Genomic DNA, 20,133 nt, shown 5'->3' on the forward strand with positions numbered 1-20,133 from the left:
TTCATACGCCGTCTGAGAGTTTACTATCATGGCTTGCAACGGCAGCGGCCTGGACGCCCCGGCCTCGACAGCAACGTGAGGTGTATAGGGCGGAGCCGATATCCAGTATGTGGCAAAATGTGCTTGGGCACACAGATAATAAAGGTGCATGTCCGGGACTGAGAATCCTCCGAGCTCATATGGTTTCGTCAAAGTAGTCCAGCTCAGGCGGGGCTTCTTACCCCCCCAGACCAAGCTTATCAGCAAAGAACGAAGCGTGGCGAAAAAATGGCTCTTGAGCGCTAACGGGGCATTCACAAATAGATACAAAAATTTCGGGAGGACTACCATCTTGATCAATGCTACTCGGTCAGCCAGAGACAGTGGTAGTCTTTTCCATCTGTCCACCTGGTCCTCGAGCTTAGAAACCGCCGTGCCATAGTTCGCCCGAAGCATTTCATCTGGATCCCGGTGTATCCAGATCCCAAGATAGCGGACCGGGTCGGTAGCCCATTCTAAGGGGAAGTTGAGCGGGAAGTGCACTGTGCTGTCAGTAAGCGGCATAATAATCGATTTCTCCCAGTTTATGGACAGGCCCGCAAACCACTCAAAACGAATATATTCTCGTATCAATCCCTCCAAATAGTTCTCAGGTTCCCTTACATACAATACCATGTCATCTGCGTACATGGACACAGCCAGCGGTCTCCGGTCGAAACACAGAGCAGATTGCGAATGCCGTTGGCGCAGGACACAAGCTAATGGCTCCATAATTAGCGCGAATAACAGAGGCGAGAGCGGACAACCCTGCCTAGTTCCGCGTCTAATGGGAAAAACGTCCGAAACATGACCGTTGATCCTAACCCGGGCCACTGGGTCCGTATACAATAGCCTTACCCATTGAACAAAGATAAGAGGGACTCCCATGCGGCGTAGCACTGAGAACAAATGTCACGCAATTGAATCAAACGCTTTCGCCGCGTCTAAAAAAACAGCGGCGGCTGGAAGTTCCGGTTTTATCAGAAGGAGGACAGCGAACATAGCCCGTAAGTTATGGGCAGTAGATCGGGAAGGAATAAAGCCCGATTGGTCCGGCAGGACCATTACCGGAAGAAGCAAGCGCAACCGCGTCGCAAGCACTTTAGCCAGTATTTTCACGTCAGTATTCATTAAGGATAGCGGCCTATAAGACTCACACTGATCAGTTGGCTTGCCGGGTTTAGGCAGTGCGACTATGAGGGCCTCTCTCAACGTGTCCGGCAGACGCCCTTGCTCAAACGATTCCTCATACATTTCGGCCAGGTGCGGTAACAACTCATCTATATATTCTTTATAGAATTCGGACGGGAGTCCATCCATGCCCGCTGCCTTCCCATTGGGTAAATCAGCGATGGCCTCCCGCAGCTCTTCAGTTGTGATGTGATGCATTAGAAATTTTTGTTGAGCCGTGGAAAGCCAGACCAACGCCACCTCATCCAGATACTGGCCCACCTCATCCTCACTGGCTGTCGTCCTATGGTCATACATTCCCCGATAATAATCTACAAATTGATGAAGAATACCCTCCGCATCGGTCACACTGTGATCATCGACCGTAATCCCTTGAACAGTATAGTGTTTCGCCCATGGTTCCAGAATACGCTCTGCTAGTGCGCGACCTGGTCGGCCCCCCTCCCCATAATGCCGAGCTCTCCGTCGTTTGGCCAAATGGCAAGCCTCTTGATCCCCCAACTCGTTATACTCGTCTACCTTGGATCTAATTTCGGCCAACGTCGCCTCAGAGGTAGAGGCATCATACCGGCGTTCCAGGTCCTTCAAGTCACGCTCTAAGCGCGCGAGAGAGTCGCGTAATGACTTGAGTACTCCAGCTTGCTTCCCAATACACCCCCCCCTAATAGTGACCTTAAACGCCTCCCATATAGTGCATTTACTCATCTCCGGACTCACATTCTCAGCAAAATAAAGTGCTATCGCTTCCCGCAAGTCTGCCTTAAACGCCAGATCCAATAAGGCAGTGGGATGTAATTTCCATGTATATGGCGCGGATGCATAATGCGGTATTTCCAGCGTCAGTGCCACCGGTGCATGGTCCGACAGTGTACGTGGCAGATGTTCTATACCCACTATCCATGCATTCACATCCCGCGTCACCAACCAGTAATCCAAGCGGGACCACGTGTCTCGAGCATACGTATAGCATGTGCCCTCTGTGTCCCCAGGATGCCGCAGTCTCCACGCATCCACCAGACCCAAATCAGTCATACCATCTCGCAAAACTTTCGCAGACTTTTTCTCATGTGAGAGATGAGGAGTTTTCTTATCCACTTCGACATCCAGCACCACATTATAATCACCCCCACAGATAATGGCAGCAGGCGGCAGATCATATACTCTGTTCCACAGTACCCGAAAGAATTCCGGGTCGTCCGTATTAGGCCCATAGATATTAACCATAGTAAACAACTTGCCACATAGCTTGCCATGCAAAAGGATATACCTCCCTTCTTTATCGACCTCCTCACGCAAACTCTCAAACTGTATACCCCTTTTGATCAGGACCATAACTCCCCGAGCATAGGAGGAGTATGTCGTAGCTAGTCGGAAACCCGCCCACTGCTTGGCCACTGAGACTGCCTTTTGTGCCGTTAAGTGTGTCTCCTGAAGGAAAACAACATGTGCATTGTGACGTGTCAGATACCCCTTATTATTTACAACAAGGGGTGGTGATGGACAGAGTCTCTGAATTAAGCAGAGTGCATACAGCCAGGTTCTGAAACTGGGATGATGCAGTGAGCTAAAAAACGGTGTTGGATCTAGCCCTGATCTCTTGACTGGGTGAGAGTTTTCTGCTTAATTCAGAGACTCTGTCCATCACCACCCCTTGTTGTTAATTATTTTGTCCACCCTAAGCGTGGAAGGGTATGCTCAGACATGAGTCCCTTGCTCACTGCACCATCAGGATTCAAGCAAGCCGGGCCGAAGAGGCTGAAATGCCAGAAACCGGTCCCCGGTAGCTTGTTTCCTTTCCAGTGTAAGAATTGGCTTTGTAGTTTGGTTTGCCCTGTTCCCATCATGCACTGGGACAGGAACAGACTAATTTGCATACAGCCAGGTTCTGAAACTGGGATGATGCAGTGAGCTAAAAAACGGTGTTGGATCTAGCCCTGATCTCTTGACTGGGTGAGAGTTTTCTGCTTAATTCAGAGACTCTGTCCATCACCACCCCTTGTTGTTAATTATTGTGTCAGATACCCCATCACTTGTCGAATCTTTTTGGGACTATTGAGGCCTCTCACATTCCAAGTGAGCCAGTTAAGTGCACTGCCGCTAGCCATTCTGAAAATGCATCACAGGTCTAATGAAAGCTGAGTCACTTAGCAGCGCGCAAATTCTTTGAGAAATATACTGAGTTGTGATGCGCAAGCTGAACCTACCCATCCAACCCTGCTGTACAGGTAACAAAGTATGCAGCGTGATAAGAGCTCTAATGTGGCCGTGTGTGCTCGTCAAACCCTCCCAACAGGGGAGAGACCCAAAACATTCCCACATCTGACCCCCCGCCCCCAACAACCCCCCTCCCACTTCAGCCACCCAATCTAGCCAAAGCCATCCCATCCCAAACCCAAATTCACCATCCCCCCCCTTCCATACAACATTTGGGGCACACCCATTGTAGAGACGCTAGAGTGCACAGTCCTCCCGTCACGACCGTAACAGGAGGGGATCAAGCATCAAATACTAAACATCCTAATAGTGTCAGAGCGTGATGGCGACATTCCAACCAGTCAAAATCACTCAAAGGATATCAAGGCCAACACCCTCTATTACTCCTTACATATGCATCCAACCTCCAGAGCCCAACCCAAAACAACCAGGCACCACCAAGTCCCAGGGGTAGAACGTCCATTAAACCAGCATCCGAGCGTGCAGAGAATCCGCCCCCAACCTCCCGCAATCATAGACGCTGAACTCAGACCCCGTAGTAGAGTATTCACACAGTAGTGAAGGATGCCCAGGCAGCTGTCACTTAGTCCCTTCTAGGAGACCCCGGAATACCAGTAATACTGTTCAAAGTTCCTCATCGGCCCCCTCCTCCTCATGCGTCGTGGCAGAGTCTCGCTTTTTCCGTTTAAGCTTTTTTGCGTAATCCATCGCCACCTTCGGAGTATGAAATATTTTATTGTCAGCAGGGGCTCCAATTCGAAGTCTTGCGGGATAGAGCATAGCATACGGAACTTCCTCTTTTCTCAAAAATTGTTTAACTGTGCCATACTCCTTTCTAGCCGCCTGAACAGCCGCTGTGAAATCCGGAAAAAACTCGAGCTTGTTCCCTTGGTGCTCGATGGCGCCCTTTTCCCTCGCCATACGCAAATGGCGTCCCGATCTCTATAGTTCAGGAGGCGCGCGATGACAGGGCGCGGTGGGGTGCCCGGCGGCGGTATGGCCGCCAACGACCTGTGCGCCCTTTCAACAATAAACATGGTCGATAAGTGCTCTGTCCCAAAAATGTCAGTGATGAGACGCTCCATATACACCTCCATTTTCCCCACATTCGTCGATTCCGGCAGGCCCGTGACGCGGATGTTGTTGCGTCTTGAGCGGGCCTCTAAATCCTCATTCTTAGCCCTAATGACCGCCAGTAGTTTATCCATGTCTGAGGTCTTGCCCGCAATCGCCGTTAGACCATCTTCAGTGGCCGAGACCCTCTGCTCGACCTCCCCCATGCGGGCGTTATGTTTTTCAAGTTGAGATGACATGTGATCAAGTCGGTGGGTCACCGCCGACATGGCGCCCTCAATAGACTGCAGCGTTTTCTGCATGGCTGCCAACGTGTCCTCTAGTTTAGGTGCCCCTCCAGTGGCCATCTCAGATTCCGAGTCAGAGGCCGCTTTTTGTGACTGTTTGGCCTGTCTGCGCGAGTCAAAATTTATTTTCGTTTGACCTCTGTCCGGTTTGCCCAGGTCTATGAGTGGTCAGCACCTCGCACTACAGGAATGCAGACGCCCAGAGAGCTCCCTTAGCCCCTCAGGAAATGCAGAATGTAGATGTCCCAGCGCCTCCTCCACACACCAACCTCACTTATGGGTGTAAGCGCCTCACGATGTTTCAGAGCTTTGCCGCGGAAAACATTCGCCCATTAGGTCGCCAGGCCCCTCTGCGATCAGTGCCCCAAACAGAAGCACCTGCTCTGGGCCACGTTTCAATCGAGGCCGGGGATCTCCGGCCTACACGCTGTGAGGCTGCCTGTCATGAAATCTCAGCGCGGTGGAGGCAAGGACCCCAGGATCATCCCCGGACACCACAGGTCGTCCGCTGCACACCAGCCAGACACACCACCCGTCCCCCCCCGTCCCGACCACAGCTCGCAGAGCGAGGGCGCGCGCTAGGCCCACAACCACCTCCGCGGTCCCAGGCCGCGCCCGATCCCAGCCCCACTCACCGCAGCCGGAGCCGAGAGCGTCCGGACGCCGCCAGCCACCTCCACGCTTGATCGAGCTGCCGGCCGCTGGAGCCCAGCCGTCTCCCCGGGGACCGCTCGCGGCTCCGCTCAATTGGCCTCCGACGTCCTCCCGTTAGTTCTCCGCCAGCTGCTGTCGCCTACTGCGGGCCAGGGCGCACTGCAGGATGCGCCAGCCAATCCGCACGTCCCCGGATTCGCTTCCGCTGGGCTCTGTCACCAGGGGAGAGCCGGACTCGGCCTCGCTTGGATGTCTCCCCCGCGCTGCAGGCCCGAAGCAGGCCCGCCGCGGACCATAGGATGTCGATCGATCCTCGGGGCTCAGAAGCTCCTCAGCCGCCACAGAGCTATGGGTGAGATGGGGATAACCATCCGCCTCAGCTGGGCTGTTTAGGTTGCAGGATGTGCAGGATTAAGAAAGGATTTTGGCTCGATCCGACGGAGCCTCACTAAAGTGCGGCCATCTTGTCTCGCGCCCTCTAGCGCCACAGCCGAGCACAGGGCCCATTGTAAGTCATAAATGCGCCGTCATTAAAAAAATGTAAAGGTTCCTAGAATGCGCTGTGTGAAAACAAAAGTTACACGTACGGAAGGAGTAAACTTAAATAAATAACATACTATGATTAAACACGCGGCGTACTGCAAGTCTGTATTGCGCTGTGATAAAAAAACAAAAAAAATCACCGCCTAGCGTGTCAGCCTTCTCCTTGGGCTCCGAGACTCTGTCCAAGGGTGGCGTGAAGCCCCAGTCTGTGTTGGACTGTAGTGCAGGTTCGTCGGACGCAGAGGACCGTCCGGGACCAGAGCGCAGGGTCTGCGGGGAAGTTCGGAGTCTGGTCACGGCACCGGAGAGCCGCCTGACCGCAAGGGAGTGCCCCGCTCCTTCGTGGGAGAGATAGGGAGAGGGGAGGAGACCGCAGGGAGGAGCTAAGGGAGGGACGTGAAGTTAAGAGGGTGGGGCACTGCTGGAGCCGAGGACGGGGCAGCGGCGACTTCCTGCAGAGGAAAGTTAGCAGCTAGGACGGGAAACGACACCGAAGAGATAGAGGAGCACCGCGGCCCACGAGACAGAGAGCGGAGCATGGAGAGGCAGGTAGGGAAAGGACCTGGAGAGAGCCTTAGGCAGAGGGAGGACAGTAAACTACAGAAGGGGAGGCGAGAGACGCCGAGGGAAGGATGCAGGCGAGAGAGACGCTGAGGGAAGGGGACACGAGAGAGGCGGAGGGAAGGGGACACGAGAGAGGCGGAGGGAAATAAACGGGAAAGACACTAACGCGGCATGGATGCGAGGCACTGCAGCCAGTTTCACTTTCATTCATTGAAGAGCGCGCACCAGGCAGGGGATGTGCACGGCGCCGGCTGGGCGTGCGCGTGCACGCAGTGTAATCCAGCCGAAGAGAAGCTCGTGGCAGTTTCTTGTCCTTCATTCCCCCGAGTCAGCTAGCTATAAGTCTCCACCTGGACGCATCCTTTGGATGCGAATTCCAGGCTCGACCTAAAAACTATATGCAAAAGGCATCCAAGGTCCAGCCTTCAAATGGATATGTTTCTTCCGCAAAGGGAGAACACAGCAAGTCGGACTCCCTTACTACACCTCAGAGCCCAAGGATCACCTCTCAGCCCCACCCTATTCATCATGATACCCGATGACACCACTTGCCAACGTGATCATGTCTCACTGCATCTCCATCATCTCCTATGCTGATGACAACCAGCTCATCCTCTCCAAGTCAGACAAGTCTGCCATGACCAGATCCAACTTCACCAAATGCATGATCTGCGTTGGATGAAAAACAACTGTTTGAAACTGAACTCGGACAAGACAGAAGTGCTGATCTTCGGGAACAAGAACTCCCCCTGCGATTGCACCTGGTGGCCATCCCACTTAGTCCAACACCATTACCCACTAAACACGCTCGAAACCTGGGAATCATCTTAGAAGTTAAGCGCAACATGGCCTCACAGGTGAATGAATTTAGCTCCTCCTGCTTCCACAAACTATGCATCCTCAGAAAAATCTTCAACTGGACCCCCAAGAACTTCAGACGTACCATCACTCAAGCCCTAGTCATCAGTAGACTAAACTATGGCATCACACACTATGATGGAATTCCCAACTACCTCCTACACCATGTCCAGACCATCCAGAATGCTGCAGCCAGACTCATCTTGGACCTACTTCAGCATACCCATATCACACCTCAACTTCGAGAACTCCACTGGCTGCGGAAACAAAAATACAGCCAATTCAAACTCCTCCTACATGTATACAAGGCACTGCACAACATAGGACCAGTTTACATCAACTGCAGCCTCCACTTCTACTTCCACCATCCCTTCAGACATCTACGCACTACCTCACTCTCTCGGATACACCCCTCGTATCGGCAAAAGCAGAACAGGAGGTCTAGTCTTCTCCTACCTCACACTCAAAACTTAGAACCTCTTTGTACACATAAGACCCTCCTCCTCACTTCCCAAATTCTGCAAGAAGCTGAAGACCTGGCTCTTGAACTAAAAGCCAGCAGACTAACTACACACCTGCTCTAGTGCCTGGATACACTTCGGGTGATAAGCTGCGCTTTACAAATCCAAAACACATAACTGGAGACTCAGACAATGAGGGCTGTTCCAGCATCAGTAAAAAGACCAAAATGTACCCTTTAACTGTCCAGAGAAAAGCCTTGCAGGGCTAGGAAAAAAACAAATAACAAAACTTTAGGCCCCCCTCCAAGCAAAGCGATCTATCTGCCAGGTACCGCACCAAGTCACAAATCTGTCCTAATAATAGGCATAGACAGTCTTGTCGAGCAACAACTGGATGCCAAGATGACATAAATGACCTTCAGAGGTAGGTCGAAGGTGTTCGGCTGTCACCGCTCAATCTCCAACCATGGAGGTGGAGATTGCAAAGGCCCATGTGCAGAACCCCTGTGTGCTGTTATGATAGGAGGTTCGCCAGAAGGAGCAGTCTGATTGAAGGACAGATGCTTAAGCCCATGAGCTCTGGATACCATACTCTTTGTGCCCAATCAGGAGCCACTAGGATGACTTGGGCCCGACTGCTCCTGATTTTCTTGAGAACTCGGGTAAGGAGTAGTCTCATCGGAAAGGCATATAATAGTCCTGTGTTCCAGCTGAAGCGGAACAAGTCTGAGCGCGAGATGCAATGGAAACTCAAACAAGTAAAAGAGCAAAAATGTCACTCTTAACGCAAGCGAACAGATTGAGCCAAGGTTTTCCCCATTCGCGGAAGAGACCATGTGTCACATACAGGTGTAACTGCCACTTATGATCAGCTGAGCACGTCCGTCCTGACTTTCAACGATTAATATCAGCAATATGGCTACTTAGGGGGTGACTTATAAATATTTAAAAGGAAGGGTTAGGACAGCCAAAAAGTTGTTATTTTGATAGGTTGAATCTGCAGTTTAAACCTGCATAGCCAGGCTACTGGCTGCAAGCCTGCAGGCTTCTTTAGATTGTTGCTGCAGTGTGTGGCACAATGAGTGCTGCAGCCCACTTGTGACATTTAACTTATAGGCCCTGGTTCACTGTGGGTAGCATATACCCGGGATAGGCAAGTTAAATATGGAAATTACTATACCAATTTTACCATTTTGAAAGGAGGAGAACAAGCACTTTACCACTGGTTAGCAGGGGTAAAGTACACAGAGTTGTATAGCCAGCAAACACAGGGTTTAGCACAAAGGCAAATTTCTACCACTAACAAAGTCTAAGCATTGTTAAGGTGAAACATCTCCAATGACCAAGGAAATTCAGGGTGCATCGAGATCAATTGTAAAATTGGCTTCTCAATGTAAATTCAGGAGTGAGGCAGAGTTACATCTGGATGCCCATGCAACTTCTCTGGCGATAGAGAATGGCGGGACGGGGACAAGTTCGACTTGGCCACTCCAACTTACCAGAAAAATTCTGTCACAATAAGGGCCTGTCACAGGAACCACCCGAGCAGGAACGAGTCCGCACCCTTGACTTCTAGTGGATGCAGGACATCGTTCTGATTTTTGGTGACATACAGTTTTGTTTCACAGTTCGTATCGCTTTTGTGTTCATGAAGGCGTTTCTTTACACAAATTTAAGTCATACCCCAAGCACAAGGGATAAGTTACTTACCTGTAATCCTTGTTCCCTTCCAGGGGTATACTCATCAAAGTCATAGGCACTGAATAATCCCCGCCCACGTGCGGGACCCCGGAGCATATATAAAAATACACATATATGTCTTTGTTTAGACAACAAAGTACAGAGCACTTCCAAAACATGTATATATATATATATATATATATAAACAACCAATTGTCCTGTTGCAACGGGAGCACTATTCAGATGGGTGCACGCGAAGAGACCAGGGCAGTGTCTCTGATTAATTTAATACAAAAAGAATCTCGCGGCACACTTCTTGGATAAACGCAGTTATTTATTCAAACGTGGCACAACACCTACGCGTTTCGAACCGTAGTTCCTGTTCACGGTAGTGATTGTGATTAGTCCCTTTTCACTTGTATTTATAACATTTGCACACACCATAGGTTTGCTGGGGCATGCTGGTATTTGTAGTTAAATTCAATTTCACTTTGCATTTCTTCATGCAATTTTATGCTTTCTACGCACAACAAAGGGGAAAATATTAGTTACTGCATGTGGAAGCGTGCCTATTTTTAAAGGGTCTCTCGCTTCCAAAACGCTCGTGGATCTCACGTGCGTGTTAAATCCTGCCTACTATGTACCTGTGGGCTGAATTTTATGCTTAACTTTAGACTAAATGTAGCTACAATGTTTATGTGGTAAAGCATACATAGGTAGCACGACATGTCCACTAAAAACCAGAATATACATACATAAACATGCAGTCTATTATAGTTCCAATAGGCTAATATGCCAGAATGACATGGATTTCTCATCGAATCAAAATAATTCCACATATAAATACTGTAATAGAGAACATACACTCCAGTAGTGTTCCAAGACAGCCTTTTATTTTCAGAGAAAGAAACAAGTAACACCAGGCCATTAGCCCATAGGCTGCATAGATGAAGAAAACATCACAGTATTATAAAAAACTGGCACCTTGCCTTTAAGGCTTCCAAGAACTTGGACTCAGCGCCTTTAAGACCTCCAGGAGCCCCCTGTTGCCATCATGCACCACAGGTGACAGTTAGGTTAGTTCTTTTTTACAGTGTACTAACTTGTAGGAACCAGGACATAAGGTGCATACGACACGCTATTGTACAATAAATACTTGTCCGGGGAAGCGGGAGGGTTGCTCATGACTTTGATGAGTATACCCCTGGGGAAGAGAACTAGGATTACAGGTAAGTAACGTATCCTTCTCTTCCAGGGGATACTCATCAATAGTCATAAGCACTGAATAGAGTAGCAAGCCCATACCCACTTCCTCACCAACAAGCAACAGCACAAAGAACAGTAAATATAGCACCTTAACATTGAATCATCCAAACAAATTTCTTAATAAGGCTTGCCCAAACTGAGCATCCGCCTGTGTGTCAGTGTCCAAACAGTAATTGCAAATGATAGTATGAACTGATCGCCATGTGGCTGCTTTACAAATTTCTGCATAGGTACATTCCTAAGGAGAGCTGTGGCAGAGGCTTTCCCCTGGTAGAATGAGCCTCAGGTTTGCCCGGGAGGGCTTTGTTGGCTAGTTGGTAGGACATAGATATACAAGACACTATCCACCTAGAGATATACCTTTTGGAAGCTGCAGAACCAGTATTTATGGAACCATAGTTTTAAAATAGGCAGACTAATTTTCTCAAGACATTTGTTTGGTCTAAATAGAATTTCAGAATCCTCTTGAGGTCTAGTGAATGAAGGGACCTCTCTGGAGGATTTGAGGGATTGGGAAAGAATGTGGGGAGAGTGATGGCCTGATTAATATGGAATTCAGGGACCACTTTAGGTAGGAAACTCAGATGGGTTCTTAACACCACACTTTTTGCATGAAAAACGATATCGGGCTCCTTACAATACAAGGCCTGAATCTCACTATCCCTACGAAAAGAGGTAATGGCCACTAAAAAAGTGGCCTTTCATGACAAGTGCTGCAGAGAAGCTCTGTGAATAGGCTCAAAAGAGCACCCATCAATTTAGCAAGAACTATGTTGAGCTCCCAAGGATGGAGATCTGATCGGTGGATAAACCTTTATTATCCCCTCAAAAAATCTTTAACAACAGGAATTGGGAAAAAGGAAACCTGCGTAGGGGACTTTCTGTATGCAGTGATGGCTGCTAAATGAACTTTAATAGAGGAAAACTGAATGAACATTGTCCATACACCATAAGTAAAATCGCTTCCACTTGAAAGCGTACGATTTTCTGGTAGAAGGTCTTTTGGCTTCTTTGACTATGTTCCTACATTCCGAAGGTAAATCCAAGTGTCCGTATCGAAGGACTTCAGGAGCCATGCAGTCAATCGTAGGGATGAGAGTAAGGGTGAAACATCTTCCCTTCGTTCCTGGACATCAAGTCTGGACGGCATGGTAACCTCTTGTGTGGGACCTCTGATAGCTCAAGAAGGTCCGGTTACCACCACTGACGAGGCCATTCTGGGGCTATCAGTATCTTTCTGGTTTCGGTCCAGTAGAATTTGTTGATCACTGCAGGAATCAACAGGATTGGTGGAAAGGCGTATAGTAATGTCTGAGACCATTTTATCAAAAGGGCATTCCCCAGTGAACCTGGTGGTGAAACCTGAATGCGAAGACGGGGCATTTTGGGTTTGCCGCGTCTGCAAACAGATCGATGTCTAGCACTCACCAATGGTGGAAAATGTGTTGCGTGAGCTCGTTGTTGAGTACCCAGTCGTGGGCTTCGTTGAAGTCCCGACTTAGGGTGTCTGCTTGTATGTTGAGAGTTCCCGGAAGATGAATCGCCACAATGGTTACATTTCTTGCGAGAAGCCATTTCCAGATGGTCTGAGATTCCAGAGAGAGAGGGCTCGACCTGGTACCCCCCTGTTTGTTGAGATAATACTTTGTTGTGGTGTGGTCCATTTGACCCGATAGGGCGTGAGACTGGAGAGAAGGGAACAGTTATTTGAGAGCTAGGTGTACGGCTCTCAGCTCTAGAAGGCTTATCTGATACGCTTGTTCTGCCTCTGACCAAAGCCCTTGCACTTGGAGAGGACCCAAATGAGCCCCCCAGCCTCGGAATGAAGCATCCGTGACGATTGTCTTGAGTAGGAGAGTCCTGGTGAAAAGGAACTCCCTTCAGTAGATGGGATCGCTTCATTCACCATCTGATGGAATCTTTGGTCGATTGTGGGAGAGCAACACGGTTCTCCCAGCGGCCCGATATCTGCATCCACTGGTCCTCCAGAGATTGCTGTAGAGGACGCATGTTTAACCTGGCATTTGGTACGATGAAGATGCATGATGCCATTGACCCCAGCAGCGATGACACCTGTCTGACTGTGGGATGCTGAGAACAAAGAGGATTGTGAAATTTCTCTCGGATTGATGATCACCTCTCCTCCGAAGGACACACGCTTGCCTTTGTGGTATCCAGGGAAGCACCCAGATAGTGGATCTTCTGGGTTGGGTTGAAAATGAATTTTTGTAGTGGACTTGTAGGTCCAGCTTGTTCAGTAGTTGAATGTAGTATAAGAGATGACTCTGAAGCAGAGTGGGTGACTAGCTCTTCAGAAGCCAGTCGTCCAGGTAAGGATATATGAATATCCTTTGTTTGCAAAGAAAAGCTGCCACCACTGCCATGCATCTAGAACACGTTCGGGGAGCTGATTTGAGCACAAATGGGAGATCCTTGAATTGTAAATACTGGAGAGCCACTTCAATCTCAGAAATTTCAGATGTTTCTCGGACACCGGAACATGAAAGTAGGCGTCCTCCAGGTCTATAGAACACAACCAGTCCCCTTGGTGTAGATGAGGAAAGATTTGATGCAGCGCTAACATCCGAAATGTTTTCTTTGCGGATGAATTTGTTAAAAAACCTCAGGTCAATAACGAGAATATATTCCTTGTCTTCGTTGTGGAACCTGGACTGTTTTTTATGGCATCTTTCTGCAGAAGACTGCACCTTCGTTTGCAACAAGTGGTGTTTAAGGAGAACTTTTTCTCACAGAGGTACTGATGGAGGTGGGGATTTGAATCTGGACAAATAGCCATTCTGCACAATATTCAGCACCCACTTGTCCTTTGTTATTTTCTTCCACCGGAGTGGTCAACGGGCATCGAGGAAGCCATAGTTTATCGCTTTGCTGGTTGTTCAGTTGTAGAAGATGACTGTCTTGCAGCTCCCCTTCCTCTACCAGGCCTTCTCTGGTGGTAGTGAGACTTGGGTTGATTAAGATGCTGAGTGGGCCAGTGAGGGGTTTGAACCCTGTGCTGGAAGGAGCCCCAGTCGTAGGGAAGGATCTTCTGTAAAAATTCCTTTCGCTTTTCCAATTCGACTGCTTTTAGAGTGTTCAACTCAGTTTTCATTTTGGACATATCATCGTCCTCATGAGATCCAAATAGAGAGGAGCCATAGAAAGGGAGATTTACAATTCCCCACTGTGCATACGGCTTCAGCCCCGTGAGACACAGCCAGGCTGAGCGTCTAGAGCAGATGCCATGGGAGTAGCCATGAGCAGCCAGATATAATGCGTCTGCCGCTGCACTAATAACTTGGTTTGCCACCAAGCCACCTTCTTGCAGGATTTCTTGAAAATCTTGCAGATCTTCTTTTGGCAGCTTCTCTGTGAACAGTGACAAGGAGTCCCAAAGTGATCTGTCATACCTCCCTAGGAGAGCGGAAGCACTAGCCACCTTCATCACTGATGCTGAAGTGTTACACAATCTTTTGGCCAGAGAGTCCATGTTTTTACTGTCCTTCTCCGGGGATACGGAGGTGGAGGTTGTCGCTGAATGCGCCTTTCTGGCTGTCGCCACTATGACGGAGTCTGGAGGGGGATCCGATCGAAGGAAAAGCGGATCCTGATCTTTAATGGAAGACCTCGAATTTGCCATTGTCTTCCCACAGGAAGGACATTTGTTGAATAAAGCCGGCATTTCTGACAGGAAATAGTGCTTAGATTTGTCAGAAAATAACTGAAAACAGTTATCAGCAGTCTAAAATGTCTAATAAAGATGAAATAAATCAATTTCTGACTAGAAATAATCAAAAACTGAAGAGCTCAAGCTCCAGGATCCTCACAGAAGGAGCCAGAAAAAAGAACTGACCTGTCACCTGTGGTGCATGATGGGAGCAGGGGGCTCCTGGAGGTCTTAAAGGCACGGTGTCCAGGTTCTTGGAAACCTTAAAGGCAAGGTGCCAGTTTTTTATAATACTATGTTTTCTTCATCTATGCAGCCTATAGGCTAATTGCCTGCTATTACTTGTTTCTTTCTCTGAAAATAAAGGGCTGTCTTGGAACACTACTGGAGTGTATGTTCGCTATTACAGTATTTATATATGGAATTATTTTCATTCAATGAGAAATCCATGGAATTTTGGCATATTAGCCTATTGGAACTATAATAGGCTGCATGTTTATGTATGTATACATGCATATATGTATGTTTTGGAAGTACTCTGTACTTGTTTGTGTAAACATGCACATATATATGTATTTTTATATATACTCCGGGGTTCCGCATGTGGGCGGGGATTATTCAGTGCTTAGGACTATTAATGAGTATCCCCTGGAAGAGAACTCCAAAGTACATTTCATGTGGAGGGTCACTGACATTTGTTTACGGCAGTCATGGCAGGGCAGTTGGAACCATTTAGTTTTAGTAAGGGACACAGTCCCCTTTTGCACACGGGTTTTGAAAATATTTAAACAAAAAAACTTGTCAAAACAAAAAGAAAACAGGGGTGTGTGTGGTCAGGGGTTGTGGTGGTGGGGGCAGAAACAAAGACCTGGCCATTAGCACGGAGGGGTGGTGGTGCTTTTGTGCAGCTCGCAGTCACTTTTAGGGCAGGCCAACATTAATGCGAAGCAGCACTACACCGTGTAGTGGCACTCTGGAGCATAGCTGCGAAACCATCCGGACCAAATCTTGCACCTACTGATATTGTTAAGGTGAGGAGCTAGCAGTTAGAAGAATCCATCAGAAAGAAACTTTTTAGAGCAAAGAAACATATTTACAGTTCTGGCAGGCTGTTACATTTTACAGCCTCCTGTTGTGCCCACTGTCCTCCAATTTTGCATTTCCTTACGTGTGCCCACAAGCTAGGCCAGCTGATGAAGGGTGACAGCCCGAAACCGATCGCAGGATGCTCGTTTTCCAGTCCAGGTAGGACCTGGCCTAGCAATTCGGGCTGAACAGTTCCCATGGGAGCATGGTCTAGACTGATTTGCATATGGATGTGTCCAAACTGGGGTAGCATGGTGAGCAAAAGAAATATGGATTTTACCAGATCTGTGACTGGGGGGTGAATGTTTAAAAATGTTTAGCATTCAGTCCATCATCTTTTTGTGTTACTATGCTTATTAGTCTGACATAAAAGCCCTAAATTAGTGCAGAAAACAATTCAATGTAATTTTTTCAATTGCATCTTGTAAAGCACTTTTGGTCCTTCAACAACTCTGAACCACAGAAATATTACAGAATGTGGTAGCTCTGATTCGTCGGCAATGTTGCTAGAACTTTATCATGTAAACAGTGGACTCTGTTTAATGGCTGGCTGTGTAAAAATAAGTGAAATTCTTATCACATTTTATTGCACACACACACGCACCCTTCTAAGTTACGGACACCAAATGTTTAACTGAGGAGCTCTGGCAGTAGGATTTCTCTGCAGTGTTTACGTAGCAATTTTTTAGTTTATGCCATGGAAATTCTCAACATAGCATGAAGACTATCTCAGTCTAATGTTTCATTCTGTGAATGCTCTGCTAGAAAATAGGTACACTTAATAAAAGCAATTAAAACCTCAAAGATCTTTACACAATCAGATGCTGTTATCACTATGGGTTTATTGCATACAGTACAGTACTTCTCTTGCCCAACTTCATTCAAAGGTTTCTTAAAGTGAAAAGATCCAAGAGCGCAACAATGACATAAAATAACATCCAACACCCAATCTCTCTCCTTACCCGGAGCAAGACAACTTTGGTAGGGCACTTAAGAATTTCCGTCAAGGGGTTGAGGTCTTTCTTTTGTGACTCAGCTAAAAGAAATATATATATATCAACTAAGTGACAAAACTGAACAACAAACATTCAGCCAGCATTCAAAAGACTGAAAAATTAAACATATTGCAGGTTGCTTAAACCAAATGCACTCACAAACCAAAGTGTGTTGGAACAAGCAGCAACAGTAAAAGACTATCATCAAAAAGAAGGTGGCACTGATGCAACAATAGGTTAAACCTAAATGGTTGAGAGCTGCACTTACAGGAACGTTGCCTATTATGTTGCTGTTGCACCACCAACAATAGAAGTGATTTCATAAATTGTGTATTTCTTTAATTAAAATGTGCATCTGGTCTACAACTGCCCAACACTTCTCCAAATTCCTACTTCATGCTTGTGCGGTAATACTAAGATCAGGGAGCATCAACCTTGAAAGGATCAGTTATTTTATTAAAACTTATATAGCGCCTGTATACTCGTAGGTGTCTTGGCGTTTTCAAGCTCAAACATACTGCGCTGAGCTATAGCTAATATCTGAAAAGCCACGTCTTAAGTTGTTTTCTGAAGGCGAGGAGGGTAGTATAGTCAAGAGATCTAGTGGAAGGGAATTCCACAGCCTGGTGGTATTGTAGCTGAAACTCCTGCCACCCCAGCGTGCCTTTCTAATTCTAACAGTGGTCACCAAGCTGGCATTGGCTGATCGAAGAGGTCTATTTGGAGAGAACCAACTGAAAATATCCCAAAGACATTTTGGACCTTCTCTATGCAGAGCCTTGTGAGCAATGCAGAGTACCTTAAATTTAACTCGCTGGCACACAGGGAGCTAACGAAGATCATGAATACTTGTCATTATTGACTGATACTTGGGATCGTCCAGGATTAATCTGGCCGCAGCGTTCTGTACCGCCTGCAACTTACTAAGTAATCTGGCTTGAAGGTTCATATATAGGCCATTACAATACCACAGTTTGGGCAAGACTAACGAGGACAACAGTTTTTATGGCGTTTCCTCGGAATGAAGTGAAGTGAAGAATTTTTCTTAAGGTTTTGATGGTCCGAAAAGAGGACATAACCTTAGATACCTGGGTTTCGAAGTTGAGTTTCTCATCATAGTAAAGCCAAGGTTTTTGGCATTAGCCACTGGAATAGGAAGAGAACCCAGGTTATCTGGCCACCAGGCAGGAGACCAAGGTGGAACGAGATTACCAAACAGTACCACCTCTGTTTTGCTTGAATTCAATTTCAGGCAGTGTTTAGTCATCCAGCTACTCAAAGCAATCATGCAATCATGTAGTTTTAGAGAGTGATTAACATCCTTATCTACGGCCAAAATCACCAGCTGGGTGTCATCCGCGTAGAATGTGGGATTCAGGTTGAAACCTCTAATCAGCGGGGCGAGTTCAGAGACATTTATGTTAAATAGCGTCAGGCTCAACGAGGAGCCCTGAGGGACCCCACAAGGTAGAATAAATGGCGCAGATTTAAACTTAGCTAAATGTACCATTTAGGATTTCCTTGATTAAAAAGATGTTAGAAGAGAGAAGGCCTTTCCTCCTATCCCTAGTGTTCAAAAGTTGGACCAAAAGACCATGGTCCACTGTATCTAACGCTGCGGACAGGTCCAGCTAAATAAGAGCTGCTGACCCTCCGCTATCTAGTGTCCTGTATATTTCTTCTGTAGTTCTTATCAAGGCAGTCTCAGTGGTATGATTTGCTCTGAATCAAAACTGAATATGGTCTAAAAGTTGATTTTCTAAAATAAAATTAGAGAGTTCAAAATGTATTGTTTTCTCTGATTTTTCCTGGGAATGGGACAATAATTAGCAAGATCATTAGTGTTCAAATTTGGCTTTTTATTGAGAGGAAGTATACATGCCTTTTCCAGATGCCAGGAAATAATCCTTGTGTACGCATCGGATGAAATGCGTTACTTACCTGTAACAGCAGTTATCCAGTATTGGTGTCTTTCATAGATTCACATGCCTGAATCATTCCCCGTCGTCGAGACGGGAGCCTCCGGTAAATAAAAAGTAATGTCCTATAGACATACATAGAGAAAATAGGCCCAAGGGTCTCCCCTTAGTGGCCTTTCCTTGTCCTTATGTAAAAAGGACCAAACTCTTACAGTCAGCCAATCAGCTCCGACCTCCCTCTAGGACCTCCCTGGGAGGAGCCCCAGTCCCTCAGATTTTCGTACGCACCCAACTAGGTTGGCGTAATATTGTTAGAGAGGGATGTGAGACCTTCCAGGGGAGGCGGGAGGGTTGCATGTGAATCTATGAAAGACACCAATACTGGATAACTGCTGTTACAGGTAAGTAACGCATTTCTTATCCAGTATTTGGGTGTCTTTCATAGATTCACATGCCTGAATCAGAATAGCTAGCAATCAGATATGCACCTGCGTGATGGAAATGCTCTGTAGTCACAGTAGACAATGCATGTGTCGTCATACAACATGTGGACAGCATAACAGTAACATCACAATAGCAAGGAACGTGCATACCTGGATGGCGGGATGTAGGAAGGCTCACATCACTGAAAGAGATGGCGAAGCACTGCCTGGCCCACTGCCGCATCCTTCCGAAGTTCGATATCCAGGCAGTAATGTCTGGAGAAAGTGTGCGGTGACTTCCAAGTCGCCGCTCTGCAAATGTCCAAGATTGGTACCCCAGCGAACAGTGCTGCGGACGTGGACATCGCCCTGGTGGAGTGAGCAGTAACATGCTCAGTTAAAGGCCGTCCGGCCTTGTCGTGGCAGAATGCAATCGCTGAGGATATCCACCTGGAGATGCTTTGCTTCGTGAGAGGCAGGCCCACTCTTGGTCTGCTGTATGCCACAAACAGCTGTGAAGATTTCCTTAGAGCCTTAGTTTTGTCCAGGTAGAATTTTAGGCACCTCTGAAGGTCCAGAGAATGCAGCGCTCTTTCCGCTGCTGTGGACGGATTTGCAAAGAAGGACCTGAGGACAATTGGCTCGTTGAGATGAAAGTCCGAAGGGACTTTAGGTATGAATTTAGGGTTTGGTCTCAGCACTACCCTGTCTTGTCTGAATTGCATATATGGTTCCTGAATGGACAAAGCTTGCAGCTCGCTAACTCTCCTGGCTGATGTTAGAGCGAGCAAGAGTGCTGTTTTCCAGGAGATGTGTTTGATGGATGCTCGATGGATGGGTTCAAACGGACTTCTCATGAGTTGGTTGAGTACCAGATTCAGTTGCCATGTTGGAGGGACTTTCCGAGGCCTCGGAAAGGATCTGTAGAGCCCCTTCAGGAATTGTTTGACTAGTCTACTGGACCACAGAGAAGGTCCTGTGAAAGTCCTAGTGAATCTAGAGATAGCTGCGAGGTGAACCTTTATGGATGCATGTGCCAGGCCTGACTGTGCTAAATGCAGCAGGTATGGTAGTATTTGTTCAGGGGTGACTGAGAGTGGTCGTAGATCCCGATCCACACACCACATGCAGAACCGTTTCCACTTGAGAGTGTAGGTTTTGTTTGTACTATCCGCTCTCGCTTTCGACAGGATATCCCTGCAGTCCTGCGGGATATTTAGTCCACTGAACTCCC

At 47.5% G+C, this 20,133-nt stretch overlaps 1 protein-coding gene across 2 annotated transcripts in view; it reads right to left on the reverse strand.

Annotated features, from left to right (window-relative positions):
• The window catches only part of RBM17 (RNA binding motif protein 17), a 267,677-nt gene that overhangs the window by 47,696 nt on the left and 199,848 nt on the right, over positions 1–20,133 (reverse strand). For both annotated transcript variants that reach the window (XM_078677186.1, XM_078677181.1), the window contains exon 9: positions 16,526–16,599. In XM_078677186.1, the coding sequence (XP_078533312.1) occupies positions 16,526–16,599 (74 nt within the window). The remainder of the gene's footprint in view (positions 1–16,525; positions 16,600–20,133) is intronic.

The sequence above is a fragment of the Lissotriton helveticus genome, chromosome 1_1 (assembly GCF_964261635.1).
Source record: "Lissotriton helveticus chromosome 1_1, aLisHel1.1, whole genome shotgun sequence".
In the NCBI taxonomy this organism is placed as follows: Eukaryota; Metazoa; Chordata; class Amphibia; order Caudata; family Salamandridae; genus Lissotriton; species Lissotriton helveticus.